The sequence below is a fragment of the Ambystoma mexicanum genome, chromosome 8 (genome assembly GCF_040938575.1).
Source record: "Ambystoma mexicanum isolate Mex_15411 chromosome 8, UKY_AmexF1_1, whole genome shotgun sequence".
NCBI lineage: Eukaryota > Metazoa > Chordata > Amphibia > Caudata > Ambystomatidae > Ambystoma > Ambystoma mexicanum.
This window is the reverse complement of record NC_090929.1, coordinates 519,618,786-519,634,020: the sequence shown is the minus strand read 5'-3', so window position 1 is coordinate 519,634,020 and position 15,235 is coordinate 519,618,786. Positions and strand designations below refer to the sequence as shown.

Below are 15,235 nucleotides of genomic sequence, written 5' to 3'. Positions count from 1 at the left end.
GCATTGGACGTAGGAGTACACCTACCCACCCCTTGTAATCTACATTGCAGTTATTTAGATCGATTAATATGTATTCGTGAAAGAAAGATTTATTCAAGAACCTGGCTGTTTTTTCCAACTTCAAAATGCTTATCTTGACCGAATAGCCTTTCATATATAGTGCCTGCGTTTGACCTGGTCTCTGTTTAATTGCTCTTTCTATGCAGATCGTCCATGGCTGGTGGATTCGTACTCTGAATGGATTGAACGATTGAAGGTAAGGCTTAGTTGGACCAGATCGCCCCGACTCATGTATGCAAATGTGATTCTTCCTATCGCAAATTGCGGTACAGTTATTAGCACCAAAGTCCCTTTGCGGGTCCCTACTTTAACGGCTGGAAATACCAACTGTTAAGGTCAGGTCCCGCAAAGGGAGCTCGTAATCAGGCGTTAAAGGTTCAACAGTGCTGACACCTTTTACGGCGCCGTTAAACCCTTAACGCCAGGGTCGTAATGAGGCCCATTGATTCTGAATCGATCTTTCCCTGCTTCATATATTTATTTGCCTCTTGTTCATTATTTTTTTTCCCTTCATTTTCTACTCTTCCCTTCTAAAAAAGAATGTTTTCTTTGCAGCTTTCCATTGACATCAATCGAACACTGCAACGTTTAGCTATTTGAATCATACTTGGCTTTTGGTGTAGGAAAGACTTTTTTCGTTACTTTCCTTGTTTAACTGGTCTATTTTGGATGCACTGGTCAGTCCCTAAGGCTACAGTACAGGGGGACATTGTCTCCCTTTTTTGATTCTTTGTTTTTAAGACCCACCCATTACCTCACAGAGAAGTACAGCAGTTGTACTTCGTGACCCCTTTTCGTGTAGCAACATTTTTTTCACTTTCACAATGTTTTCGGTCTAGTGGCAGAGGGTATTTTTCTACTGGGTTTAGTTTTTCAAGCGTGCGCTTTTGCATTTAACTGCATAATGCCCTTTTGAGTACCATATGCTCAAAATACCCATGCCACTCGTGTTTCATCCTGTCCTTTGGCCATCTGATACTTTGGCCTTCTTCCTGCCCTCTCAAGCTAGAAATGACACATGGAAGGTCCTTTCCTGGGCAAGCCTCCTCTTTCCCGGGTAAAGAGGCTATTTGAGCATCTGGCTTGACGTGGGGCCTGGGACTGGACTGTCAGCTCCCAACCAGCACTCTGGCCAGGGGCATGTCTGTTTTTTGGGCAGATATGGGGCAAAAGGCATGATTGGACTGCCCATGCCAGTTTGAATGGTGCAGTTCCTTTCTATTGAAGGGCAGGGGGCGGACCTGGCGCGAATTTAGAATAAAAGGAGTACTCCTACACCCCTGCTTGTGATAGTTGTTTGGGTCAAGACCGCTACAAAGTGCTGTAGCCCTCTGACGACCCGAGGACGAATGTTAAGACTTCCAGCATTGCCTCCACCCAAGCCCTGTAAATCCCTGCCTATGAGGATAGGATCTCCTGAAGACGCTTGTTGGTGCTTCGGTCTTTGGGCTAGTTGGACAAATCAATGCGGACCCCTGCATGCTGATCCTGCCACTGGAATACTTAGGAAGTGTCCCGGGAACGTGCTGTGGGCTGACTAGCTCTGTCAAGGCCATCTGCTGTTCATCGTTCACCATTCTGAGTTTCACCTTGGAACTCTACAGGTCTCCCGCATGTGGCACACCAACAGTCTTCCTGAAACTTCTGCTCTCCACGTCAATTAGGGGCCTTCTAGGAGAAGTTTCTTTGTGTTTCCTGCATCTGTCAGCTGTGTGTTCTTCGTGCTCCCCACTTTCATAGGTTCTTGGGTGTCTCCGGTTATCGTAGGACTTGTTCTGGTCGGCATCTCAGACTTCCTAGGTCATCCAACTGCACAGCATCGGGAACGGTATGCAGTGATTATGTTGAATCACAAAATAACAAAACCAATTACAATGAATCCAAAATAACTAATTCCAAAATAGCGAATTTGGGGGAAAAAACAAAAAATGGGGTGAGGAGTGGGAATAGTGGTTTTGGGAGTGGGGGAAAAGTATAAGGAACAAAAGAAAAGGGTGGCTTTGTGGGGGGAACACCCCCAAAAACAGCAAAAAAGGAATTTCTTATTTTGGAATTCATTATTTTGTTATTAGTTGTAATTCCACATAATCACATGTAACCATCCGGAACAGTTTTATCAGAGATCCGAAACCGCTGCTTAGCCAGACCCAATCTCAAATCCAAAAAACATATACTGCACCTGTGACCCCTGGATCTCCTGCAACTGAACTAATGATTGAAGTGGATGCAAATCTAGGAATTATATGGGTGCTTTGTACTGGAATGGGAGTAAGGCGGGTGAGCTTGCATAGCTGTAACGCCCGCCCCACCCTTCCGCCACAGGGTTGTATGGGTGCAAGGGCCTGACCCTACCTCTCGTGATTGGTGGCTTTGTTCTTTCATCTATGGACCACTTTACTCCAAGTAATTGCAAAGCCAACCAGATTTCTTCACTTAAGATTCCTAACTCTCTACAAAGGTGTCTTCTTGGGACTTGGGTCTCTTAAGAGCAACATGCCTACTCACCTTCTCAGAGAAGGACTTTGTAAGTTTTAGGGGGCATATGCTATTAGGCAGGGTAATAATGTTTCCATTGCTTTTACATCACTTACCTTGAATTTAAATTGCTTTTTCAGTCCTTGATATAAGTCATTTATAATGCACCTGCACACAAGTGTTTCTAGGCGCGACAAGACTTGAAAGGGGAAGACAAAAGGGAACAATACAAACAATCTTACTAGGCCTTGTGTCATTCAGATGGTGCAAGGGGACGGGAGAGAAGTGCCAGGGGGAGGGAAAAGGAGAATGCAAGCAAAACTCAAGAATGCGCAGCTGGGGTGGCTGGTTCTAGTTAAATGCAGAAGGCAGGGGACTGTAGGGTTGCAGACACCGTCCGTGGTGTACAGTAGGCCCGTAGGCAGTGTATGGGGAATGCTGGTTGTGATGGAGCCTGGTCTCCATAAGGTTCAGAGGGAGGCCAGGTAACCAGTTAGTGCAGTTGAAAAGGAGAGGGAGGGAGGGAGGGAGAGGGGAGAGAGGGAGGTAGAGGGGAGGGAGGGAGGTAGCGGGGAGAGAGAGGGGAGGGAGGGAGGGAGAGAGAGAGAGGGGAGGGAGGGAGAGAGAGAGAGGGGAGGGAGGGAGAGAGAGAGAGGGGAGGGAGGGAGAGAGAGAGAGGAGAGGGAGAGAGAGAGAGGGGAGGGAGAGAGAGAGAGGGGAGGGAGAGAGAGAGAGGGGAGGGAAAGAGAGAGGGGGGAGGGACAGAGAGAGGGGGGAGGGACCGAGGGGGAGGGAGAGAGAGGGGAGGGAGAGGGGAGAGAGAGAGAGAGAGAGAGAGAGAGAGGGGGGAGAGCAAGAGAGGTGGGGAAAGAGAGAGGGGGGAGAGAGAGGGGGAGGAGAGAGGGGATCTACCCCCCTCCACCACTCTTTGCCTGGAGAAGCATCTAACGCTCATGGAGTTGGATGAGCAGAGGGCTAGAGAAGGAAAGTGCTTAGGAAGAGAGTTGGGTGTGGTGTGGTCCCTGGCCCCAGAAAGCCTTGTGGCCAATGCAGAGGGTCTTGAACTTGATCCTTGCGGCCAACGGGAGCCAGTGGAGAGATCCGATCCTTGGGCTTGAGGCCAAAGGACAAGTCTCTCAGTCCTGTTCTGGATTAGTTGCAGAGGGTTAAGAGTAGAGGCAGGCAGATTTAGAAAGATGCTGTTGCAGTAATCCAGCCTAGAGAGAACCAGGGCTCTGGAGATGGTGAGCTTCTTGGGAAAGTGAGAAAAGGAAGAATACCTCTGAGGAGGGGCAGCTGGTAGTGGGACGACTTAGAGTTGTCCATGATATGATATGAGGAGGGGAGGAGAGGGTGGAATTGAAGATGATACCATGGTTCTTTGCCTCGCAGGAAGGTGCAGGTTATATGGCCTATGGAGGGCGGCCAGAGTGAAAGAGGGAAGGCGGGAGCAGGGGTCCCAAAGAGAAGGATCTCAGTCTTACTGGCATTCAGGCAGAGATTCTTAAAGGCGTACCAATCCTGAATTAAGGATAGACACTCGGGAATTAGCCAGCGAGAGAAGAGAGGAGGCAGAGGGGAGCCTGAAGGAGGGCACATTGTCATCTGTCTAACACTGAAAGTTAGGAGAGCAGTTAGAGATGAGATGGGCCAGAGGCGCCAAGTAAAGGTTGAAGAGCCAGTGTGAGAGGTTTGAGCCCTGGGGAACACCACATTTGGAGATAGAGGTGGTGGAGAGAAACAACCCCAGTTGTTGTACCTGCCATGGTTGATCGGAGAGGGAGGTCATCCAGGCTTGGGTCTGATCCATGATGCCCAGGTTGTCGCGGAGACAATCGATCAGGATGGCGTGGTTGACTGTGTCGAAAGCAGAGGAAAGATCAAGGAGAAGGAAGGCTAGAGTCAAGATTTGAGAGCAGGTCTTCAAAGGTGTTCAGGAGAGCAGTTTCCGTGCTTCTGGCTGCTCTAAAGCCAGACTGATGGTCATGGAGACAACCAACAGATTCGGTATGGAGAGTAAACTGGGAGATGGTCATCTTTTCCAGGAGTTTACCAAGGAAAGGAGTCATTGAGATCAGGCGGTAGTTTGCCGAAGAGGAAGGATTGGCAGAAACTTTATTCAAGAGGGGGTGCACAAGGGAGTGTTTTAGGGGGTGCAGAAAGTTACAGTGGCAAAAGAGTGATTGCCAAAATCGGCCAAGGCTGGAGCAAGGGTGTGAATGTGGTCCTTGATGGTTCTGGAGGAGCAGAGGAGCGCCTGACTGGATGATACTTTCATAGATCGGACTTGTCTAGAAACATCATCAGGAGTGAACACAGTGAAAGAGAACAGTGGAGGAGAGGGAGAGGTGGCCGGCGACCCTGTTGGCGGCCGCAGAGATGTGGGCTTCAATGTAGGCTCTCTTCTTGGACTGAGTATGTATTGCCTTTGGAGTAGGCGGCAGGCCAGTTTGTCAGAGGATGCGCCTGGTGCCCTCCACTTCCTCTCGGCCACCCTGCACTTGCGTTTAAGGGTGGCGAGGTCAGAGTCATAACAACGGTTGAACTTGGAGGTGAGCTTTAAACAGATCCTCATGACGGGGGCAAGAACATCAAGAGTGTTAGTGATAGAGAGGTGCAAGTTAGAGAGGGCTGTGCCAGAGTGTGTTTCTGCCACAGGCGTACGATGAGGTGAGAAAGTAGCAGCGAAAGCCTCCACTGACACACGCTTCATGGGCCGGTTGGCCGAGAAGGTGGGTGGCAGTGCTGGGGTCGGCTTCACATGGGTGACAGTGTGTCAGATGGGAAGAGAGAAGAAAGTGATCAGTCCATGAGAGAGGAGTGCTGAGAGGGTTTGAGAGGGCGATGTCAGAAGAAATGAGGACATCCAGGGTATGCCAGGCGAAGTGTGTCAGGCCAGAGGGTACAATTGAAAGAGAGTCACAGATTCCGAAAGAGCCCTGAGGAGGGGTTAGAAGCATCCAAATGGATGTTGTTTCCAAGGAGAAGTTAAGAGGTAGAGTCAAGGAGAGGAGGAGACTTTGGCCCACTCGGAGAGGAAGAGGGAAAACTGGCCCGGTTGCCTGTAAATGGTGGACACAGTAAGAGAGAGACCACGAGAGATGGAGCCTGCAGACCAGGCATTCAACGGACAAGTAGGCCTGCATAGGAATGACAGAACAGGGATCCACTCCAGAAAGATCAGAGCTACTCCACCTCTTGGACGGTTGGTTCAGAGAGGATCTTGTAACCAGGAGGTAGGAGAGTGTCAAAACTTGTGACAGAACTGGTTGTGAACTGTGTCTCAGTGAGACAGAGGACATCCATATCAAGTTCCTCAAAGAGTCGGCAGATGTTGGAGGAGTGTTTGACAGCAGAACGAGAGTTGAGAGTAGCGACTTGGAGCAGATTGCCCCATTGAAAGACTTCCATGGAGGGGTACAGGCAAGATGTAGGCCATGCGGAGGAGGTAGAGGGGCCCAAGATTGGGCAGAGCATGAAGAACTGTCCAACTGTCTCAAAAGTAAAGTGTTGGTGTTCTTTAGTGTACATCGGTAGTTTGGTAGTAATCCTTACCTGTTATTTTCATTGGATAAAGTGTTTTTCAGGCCAATAAATGGTATATTATTATACTTGCTGCCTAATTGGATTTATTTGAGCATTCTTTGTGTCTCTCATTGTACCATTACACCACTCACAAATCTAAAGTCTGCCTTTCTGCTCTACCACCTACCTCGATTGAGTTTAGCTTGACCTAAGTGCTTTTCCCTGTTCAATATAATAGGGTGGACTCTCGGAGCCCTCCCTCAGGGCTGGTTCTGAAAATCCATCTTAACATCTGCTTTCCTTTCCTCTTGCATCTTATAAATAACCAGATACAGCATGGTTGTCATTGCTTGAATTTTCTAGTGGAAAATGTATCAGAAAATCTGATTAATCATACTGCACTCTATAGCTAGCGAACATTGTTGCTGTCAGAGATTTGAGGGCAGAGACGTGCAGCAAAGGAGAGAAAAGTGCACAAGAGACAGGAGTCCTGCAGACAAGAAAGGATGGGCAATAACTACAGACCGGCAACACAGGCAGTGAACAGAAAGGTGTAGAGCATACAAGTAAAATAAACATGTTTGGTTCCCACTTGAGATGTACGCAGAATGGGGGAAGAGTGTCTCACAGGGTAAGGGGAAGCTCTAGACTTCTGAGCTGGTTAATATTATAGGGTCCACTATGAATGCTCATGGAAAGGAGCAGCAGGAGTTTGGTGTCTGTGTCTTGACCCTAAGGCAGAAACGAGGAAACAAAACTCATTAGCCTTTACGGGTCAGCAGGAACTGAACAGTGATTGCCTCCTGAAACAGGAACCAGCACACTGTCGGCAATGTGGCACATGGTTCAATACTGAAAGGCGACAAAGGAAAGGGGCAGAGATTGCCTGCTGGGAAACCCAGCAGCCGAACTCTGAACAAAGGAATTTCACAAGCACAAGTGAGGACAAGAACCGTAACTGAGCTATCCAGAGAAAGAATAAGAAGTCAAAGGTAGCAAGGCTCAAGACAGAAAACAGCACGAAGGAGGGTAACCAAGAAGACAAGAATCTAAACACAAGGGTTCAGGAGACTGGAACTGCAGACTGGAAAGTGCGGACCGGAATTAAGGAACAGCATACTGAACTATAGACCAGGAACAAGAAAACTCGGGACAAGGTTAACGAGAACTAAACTGCAGACTGGTAACCAGGAATACAAGGAACTGTAACTCTGGACTAGAATAACAAGGGTAAGACTACAGACATATAAGAAGGAAACTCGGGACCAGAATCACAAGGATGCCAAAGCCAGGTAACATGGACTATGGCCGAAATCTTTAAAATCTGCAAGGAACTGGCCAATCCTGCCACAGTCTCTACCTCTCCTGTCCCTTCCCAGGCCCTCTGCACGGCACTGGCTTCTCACTTCATTTAAAAAACTTAGGACATCCTGTCCTCACTCTCCTCCTCTCACCCCCCTCCCGCTATTCTCTGCTCTTCCTCTGGCCCTTCTGCAGCCACCCCTTCTCCCTCCTTCTCTGCCTTTCCCCTTTTCTCTCCAGACCAGGTTTCTAGACAAGTCGGATCTATGAAAGTCTCGTCGAAACAGGTTCACCCCTGTTCCTCCAAAACTATCAAGGATCACATCGACTTCCTGGCTCCTGCCCTGGCGGATTTCTGAAATCACTCCTTCGCCACTGGAGTCTTCCCCTCCCCCTGAAGCACTCCCTTGTGCACCCTCTTCTTAAGAAACCCTCTGCCGACCCCTCCTGCCCGGCTAACTATCGCCCAATCTCCATCACTCCCTTCCTGGGCAAGCTCCTGGAGAAACTGGCCATCTCCCAGCTCAACCTCCACACTGAATCTGTTGGTTGTCTTCATGACCATCATTCTGGCTTCGGAGCTGCCAGAAGCACGGAAACTGCTCTCCTGAACATCCGTGAAGACCTGCTCACTAACCTCCACTCTAACACCCCTTGCGTTCTTATCTTGCTTGATCTCTCTTCTGCCTTTGACACTGTCAACCATGCCATCCTGCTCAACCGTCCCTGTGATAACCTGGGTATCACTGGTCAGGCTCTGGCGTGGCTGACTTCTATCCTCTCCAACTGACCCTCCCAGGTCCAACTTGGGTCCTTCCTCTCCGACATCTTTTTCTCTACCTGTGGTGTCCCCCAGGGATCTAACCTGGCTGATCAACCAATACCTGGCGCTCCATGCCCACCGCATCGCCGCTCTCTGTCCCAACTTTCAGTGCTATGCGGATGATACCCAGCTCATTTTCAGGCTACCCTTGGCCTCCTCCTCTCCTTCCCTCATATCTGACTGCCTGTCTGCCATCCAGGAATGGTGTGCCGCCAACGACCTCTGCCTTAATGCCAGTAAGACTGAGATTCTACTCATCTGCACACGCACTCCCCCCCCTTCCCTGCAGCACTCTGGCCGGCCTCTCTTGGCCCTCCTCCCACTCCCACCTGCAAGGCTAAAAACCTCAGGGTCATCTTCGACTCTGCACTCTCCTTCTCCCCTCACATCTCTGACGTCTCTAAGAAGTCACACTACCAGCTGCACCTCCTTAGAGGTATTCTTCCTTTCCTCTCCTTCCCCCAGAAGCTCACTGTCTCCAGAGCCCTGGTCCTCTCCAAGCTGGACTACTGTAACAGCCTCTATCTAAACCTGCCTGCCTCCACTCTCCGCCCTCTGCAATTTATCCAAAACAGGACTGCGAGACTTGTCCTTGGCCTCAAGACCAGGGATCGTATCTCTCCAGGTCTGAAATCTCTGCACTGGCTCCCAGTGGCTGCGAGGATTAAGTTCAAAACCCTCTGCATTCTACACAAGGCCTTCTGGGGCATTGGGCCGCAATACCTTCATCTCTCTTCCTAAATACCTTCCTTCTTGAGCTCTTCGCTCATCTGCCTCCAACTCCCTTAGGGTCAGTCGCTTCTTCAAGCAACGAGTTGGTGGCAGATCACTCTCTTCGGCAGGGGCCTCTCTCTGGAACAGCCTTCCTGCCTCCCTGAAACTCGAGGAGAACCATCTCTGGTTCCGGAAACACCTCAAAATCTTCCTCTTTGCTTCTGCTTTCTCTTCTCCCCTCCCTTGCTGAACTCCTGACTGAAATTGCACTGGTTTCCAAGCCACCCTTTCTGATCTCTGGCCCAGGCCCCGTCAATTACCCACCTGCACTGCCTCCCTGGCAACCCCTGCACTTGGGGACCGTTTTTTCTGGATCCCTCCAGTCCCCCTACCAGCACTTAAGTCTGCACTTCCTTGCACTTGCCAGTAGCTGGCTGTTTTGTGTGTCTTATTTATTCCACTTCCCATGTACTGCACTTCCCCTCTCCCTTCCCCCTGCGCACTCCCCCCCCCTTCCCATGCACTTGTGCAATCTGAATGACACCTGGCGTAGTAGGATCGTTCTGTCCTCCCCTTGTTCCCTCCCACCCCCCCCCCCCCCGTGCCTCGTCACACCTTGAAACACTTATGGTAGGTAATTGCTGGCAGAGAACAAGGGACTGCAGACTGGGAACAGAGGGCTGCAAGTAGTGTAAGCAGGGCTGCGGTGCAGAAAGCACCAGGCTCATTAGCAGCACATGGAGCACAATACATACCTGAAACTAATCTGCCTTCCTCCTCTCTGGTCCTGGGAAAGTGAAAGCAGCACTGATCACTAAGACTTCTGAGGATTGTATGAATGAGTCCCAAATAGTCTACCATGTGTACCAATTGGTATTAGAGTGGCACAGTGAGAGTTGCCCCGGAGTATCATGATCCGAGGAATCACACATCCGCCTTTCCCACTAATGGTAGAAGGCATCACACTTTTCCAACCTGGAATAAGTGAGTGGCTCGACATATTAAGAGAGTTCAATCTAGTACAATGCTTTCCTATTTTGTTGACCTTTTTCATCCAGCCTCGGTAGGTTTAGGAATGTGGTAAGGTAGGCTATCCTCAAAACCACAGCATATAACACCAACCACATACTATGACACTGAGATATCCATTTGGGGAACAAATCGCACATTCACTTATATGTGTTGCTTTGCTTCATGTATAAGGTACAGAATAAAGTAATTTAATAGCCGAGGACTTCATTTAAAGCTTCACCCATCACAATTGAATGGGGCTCCAAAACACAAATGAAAAGAATCTGTATCATGCTCACAAGATCATAACCGCGCACTCTAAGATCAAGCTCTGCCCGCCTCCTAATGATCCCAAAAACCAACACCGTTAGGTGAATCATCTTTCTCAGCCTTGGCGAACTCACTTCCACCCCACATCCGACTTACCGAAGACCTCATGTCTTTCCACAAATTACTGAAAACGTGGCTCTTTGCTTAAAAATCAACAATTAACACAAATAGAATAAACAGCCACAATAAACAAAAACCCTAGCTTGCTGAATCAAAAATAACAATCCAGCGTAGAGACCAGATCGAAAAAATAGAAAACTAAAATTGCCAGTGTGGAGAAAACAGTTAAAGTAAGTAGAACAAACAAAGTGGATGAAAGGGATGAAACGGATGAAACGGACGAAGCGAAGGAAGTGGGTGGAACGGAAGAAATGGGTGGAACCAAAAAAGTAGATAAATCGACAGAAGAGATATAAAACGGAAGAAATGGCTGGAACTGGAAAAACTGTATGGAACAGAAGATGAATTTTGGATAGAACTGAAGAAGAAAAAAAATAAAAAAAGAAAAAAGGGAAGCGGATTGAAATGATGATGTGACAGAACGGATGAAATGGATGGTACGGATAAAATGGATAGAATGCACACAGTAGATAGAACGGATGCAGTAGATAAAACAAATGGAATGGATGAAAAACGTAGAGTGGATAGAACAGATGGAGTGGTTGGAACGAATGGAGTGGATGGTACGAATAGAGTGGATGAAACCGATGGAGTGGAGAGAACGGATGGAGCAGAAAGAACGGATACAACGGACAGAACAGGCGGAGTGGATGGAACGGATGGAGTGGATGAATTGGATGGAGAGGATGAAATGGTTAGAGAGGACCAGTGGATGGAATGGATGGAACAAACGGTGTGGATGGTAAGGATCGAATTGAAAGAACTGATGAGACGAACAAGCAGATTGAACAGATGAAAAGACAAATAGCTTTAATAAATGAAACAAATAGAACAAATCAACTGAATGGAACAGATGCAGTGGATGAAACGGCTACAGTAGACGGTATAGATGGAGTTGATGGAACAAAGGAAGTCGATGGAACAATTAGTGGACGGAGTGGATGGAGCGGATGGAACTGACGGAGCGGACGGAACTGACGGAGCGGACGGAACTGACGGAGCGGACGGAACTGACGGAGCGGACGGAATGAATGGAACAGATGGAATGAATGGAACAGATGGAATGAATGGAACAGATTGGGCGAATGGAAAAAATGTAGTGGATGAAAGTTGCAACGGATGAAACGGACAGAGCAGATGAAACGAATTGAGCCGATAGGAGTGGATGGAACAGATGGAATGAATAGAACAGATAAAGTCGATAGAACAGAAAGAGTAGACAGAACAGATGGAGCGGATGGAAGAGATAGAGCAAATTGATTGAATAGATAGAACAGATGGAATGGACGAAACAGATAGAGTGGATGGAACAGATAGAGTGAAGGAAACGGATGGATCGGATTGAGCAGATGTAACTAATCGGGCGAGTGGAACACACAGAGCCGATCAAATGATTTGGATGGATGGAACCGATGGATCACTCTAAAACAGATGGGACGGATGATATGGAACAACAGATTGGATAGACTAGTTTATGTAAATGAAGGATTAAGTGATGGAAAAACTAGAAAACTAAATGATGAACCAGTCGAAACGTATGAACATAAGAAGTGGAATGAACAGACAGAGTGAATAAAACGTATGGAATAGATGGTACTGATAGAATGCTCGATCTCCAACGCCTTACTGATAACCACCTTATCACAATACCACACTTACTCTCTCCTATTCACCACCACTCAAATAGAACACAGTGATACTATGACACATTCGGTATAGCTTGGAAGCGAGACGACATGGAGCAACACAGGTTCGATCCTGGGGTTTGCACTTGGAAACCTCTGGGTATTAAGCGCGTTAGAAATACCCAATTACAATTAGTGTGAACCGTTGCTTTATGTAAAAGACTTCTTCTTTTCAAGGTAATACTGCTAACTATTATCTTATTCCAGGTTGGAGGAATGTGATAGAACATAGCGAGTCATCCATTTGGAAAAAGACTGCCAATTGATTTGTCAGCCTTTCTAAATCATCCACTGGAGAAATTGCTCCGATGACAACTCAAAGAAAATAAGTTGTAGATACTACAGCATGTAGCTAGCAGATGCCAATGATGTAGATCCACTGTGCACATATATTTAGTAGCTCATTATTTCATCACTTCTTACACTTAAGCCTCATTTCAGTTGCCTTTTTACTGCTTTCCATGTAGCTGTCACACATCTGAACAATATTACCTCTACTATTACAGTTGGTGCCATCGAAATGTATATGCACTGAATGCAAAAACATGCTTGGTCATGGAAGATTTAGAGCTTTTTTACCCTATACACCCAGGGGCTAATGAATTATATAGGTAGTTGTGCTTTTCATGAGTTTAAACTACTTTTGTTTTCTAGGGTCCCTCTCACAACTGTGCCTTAATATTCGTAGATAACAGCGGAATAGACATCATTCTGGGTGTTTTCCCCTTCGTCCGAGAGCTTCTTTCCAGACGCACTGAGGTACAGTTCTACCTTTTACTCTAATCTTCAGCAGTTGAAAAGCAGACCTAAAAATCCAATACTAAAACCCTTTACTAGTTCATTTATTCAACCTTCATTGCATATCATAGTGGCACAGACTGGCAGATGAAGAAATGTTTCCTTTGTTTTGGAAACGGGAATACCATGTGTGTTAAAGTGCCAAAATGATTTTGTTAAAACATACTGAACTGTACTGCGTTCCCAATCTAGTAAAGATATACAGTAGCTATTTGTTGAATTTTGAAATGGAATTCTGGTGAAAAAGCCATGCATGTATTCTGTTCCAAAACTGGGAGAAAGTGTAATTGAACATCTTTGTTGTGGTTTTTTTATGCCATGAACGAGGTATGCTGCTAGGTTTGATAATGGCGCACAAGTTGGTGTTTGTGAATGTGATTTAACTGGTATTGAAACAAGATTGAATGTTTTATTCCTTTGCCAAAAGAAATGGGTTTAGGCAACGCAGACCATTATTTGCACACTTGTCTTTTAAACATTTGTAGAATGTCTGTTAGATTTCTTCTTACTTTGATAATGATGAACATACTTTACAAAGATAGGATTATTCCACACATGCAGTTTAATATTTTATGCTGTACCCATCAGCACTTTAGTGGTCTTACAGTGCTGACACTTGTCGAAATAGAGACATATTTTGTTGCCCCAAAGGGTAAGCTAGAACAACTTCACCTTGAAATTATTATTCTTTTTATTGTTTGGTTTACATAATCCTTTCACAATTTACAGCATTTTCATACAAAATTTCAAAAATATTTACTTACAAAAGTTTGCACATTTACAACCACTAAAATTTTTTGCAAAAATTCACATACTTCTAATCACTAAAACTTTAACAAATCACACTATACAAACAGATCTTCACTTAAAAAGGTATAAAAGCATTCATACTTGATTCCATGCTTTTGTGGTATCAATTATTTACAGATCATACAGTTCCTCGTTTAGATACATTTTTTTTTTACAAAATGTTGAGTACTAATTAAGATCCAGCTAAGCAGTTGCTCCATCCTATAGTTCATTCTAGTGAACATATGGTATTTAAAAATGACAACACTTTCAAATTCAATGCTATTGAGCTGCCATGTAGCATATCGTGCCATCATTTCTCTGTTAACATGCGAAATATCCCTTGCAAATCTGGAGAAGTATTCAATTCTTGATACATTTAAATCGGTACATTCCAACAACAGATGTGACAGTGATTCTTTCATCTTTGTGTCTTTGCAAAATCTGCATCCAGTACAGCCCATAGCATTTAAACCTCTTATTACTAGTATTTCGTTACAGTTCATAACATTAAAACGAAAGCGCATCATCCTGTTTCTAAACGACTTGGAGGGGTATTTTAAGAGAGAATTCTCTGGCTTTGGACACCATTTCCAAAAAGATACCACGTGTGCATATAATTTCAAATTCAACAGTATGATATTGTTCTCTATCCAGTCAAACGCTTTTACTGTTTCTTTTACTTTTGCTGGTTTACTTATCAATGTTTGAAATGACATACCCACACCTACCAGCGTTTTGAGACATGACTCATTTAAGGCCAACATACATTTGCTCTTCTTATCTACGTGCATATAATGGTACAGAGAATCATTTTTTGCCGTAAGACATTTTCTCATCAGAGCAAGTTTTTTTTTATCTTCATGATGCAGGCCAAAGAAGTTAAGCCCAACTCATACCGAATAATCTCAAATGGTACGCACGTGGGTATAAAGAATAGTATTTTGCGCCATATTGTAGCTTCGACCTGTTTCAAGAAGTTTACCATGGAATCCGGTAGGAATTCCATCCCATAAATTAGTATTGGAATAATTTTCAGCCTATAGAATTGTATACACGGTGCTATGGTAAATTTCCCGAATCTTATTTCTACTGCTTTAATTTGGAACAGGGCTTTTTTTGCTTTCAGTAACAGTGTCTTTTTTGCTATCTCATTCGAATAGGATTTATGTACAACATATCCCAGGAATCTTGATAGCGATTGGTTGTTTATTTCCATGCCACCGCACTGCCACGAGTATTTCTCCTTGTTACACCCTACATGAAAGATGACTGTTTTACTTGGGTTAATTTTTAGTTTTCGTTCTGAGATGTATTCGCCGAAGTCATTTATTAGTCTTTGTAGCCCTATTTTGGAGCCATCGATCAGCAGAAAATCATCACCATAGGTGATCCATCGTATCATAAAACCACCTATCTTTAGACCAAGCAGTCCACTCTTATTTAGTTTTTTTCCCAGCTTCAGTCACATATAGGTTGAATAAAGTGGCTGCGAGCCTGCAGCATTGTTTTAGTCCATTTGAGGTGTTTATGATGTCAGTTAGTAATCCCTTGTTATTTAACCTGACCCTCATCACTGTATCTGAGTACAGGTTGATGATAA

General features: G+C 45.7%; 1 protein-coding gene across 1 annotated transcript in view; it reads left to right on the top strand.

Moving 5' to 3' along the window:
* The window catches only part of PANK4 (pantothenate kinase 4 (inactive)), a 751,790-nt gene that overhangs the window by 601,394 nt on the left and 135,161 nt on the right, over positions 1-15,235 (top strand). Inside the window, exons 15-16 of the mRNA XM_069610204.1 lie at positions 207-256; positions 12,700-12,804. Of these exons, the coding sequence (XP_069466305.1) occupies positions 207-256; positions 12,700-12,804 (155 nt within the window). The remainder of the gene's footprint in view (positions 1-206; positions 257-12,699; positions 12,805-15,235) is intronic.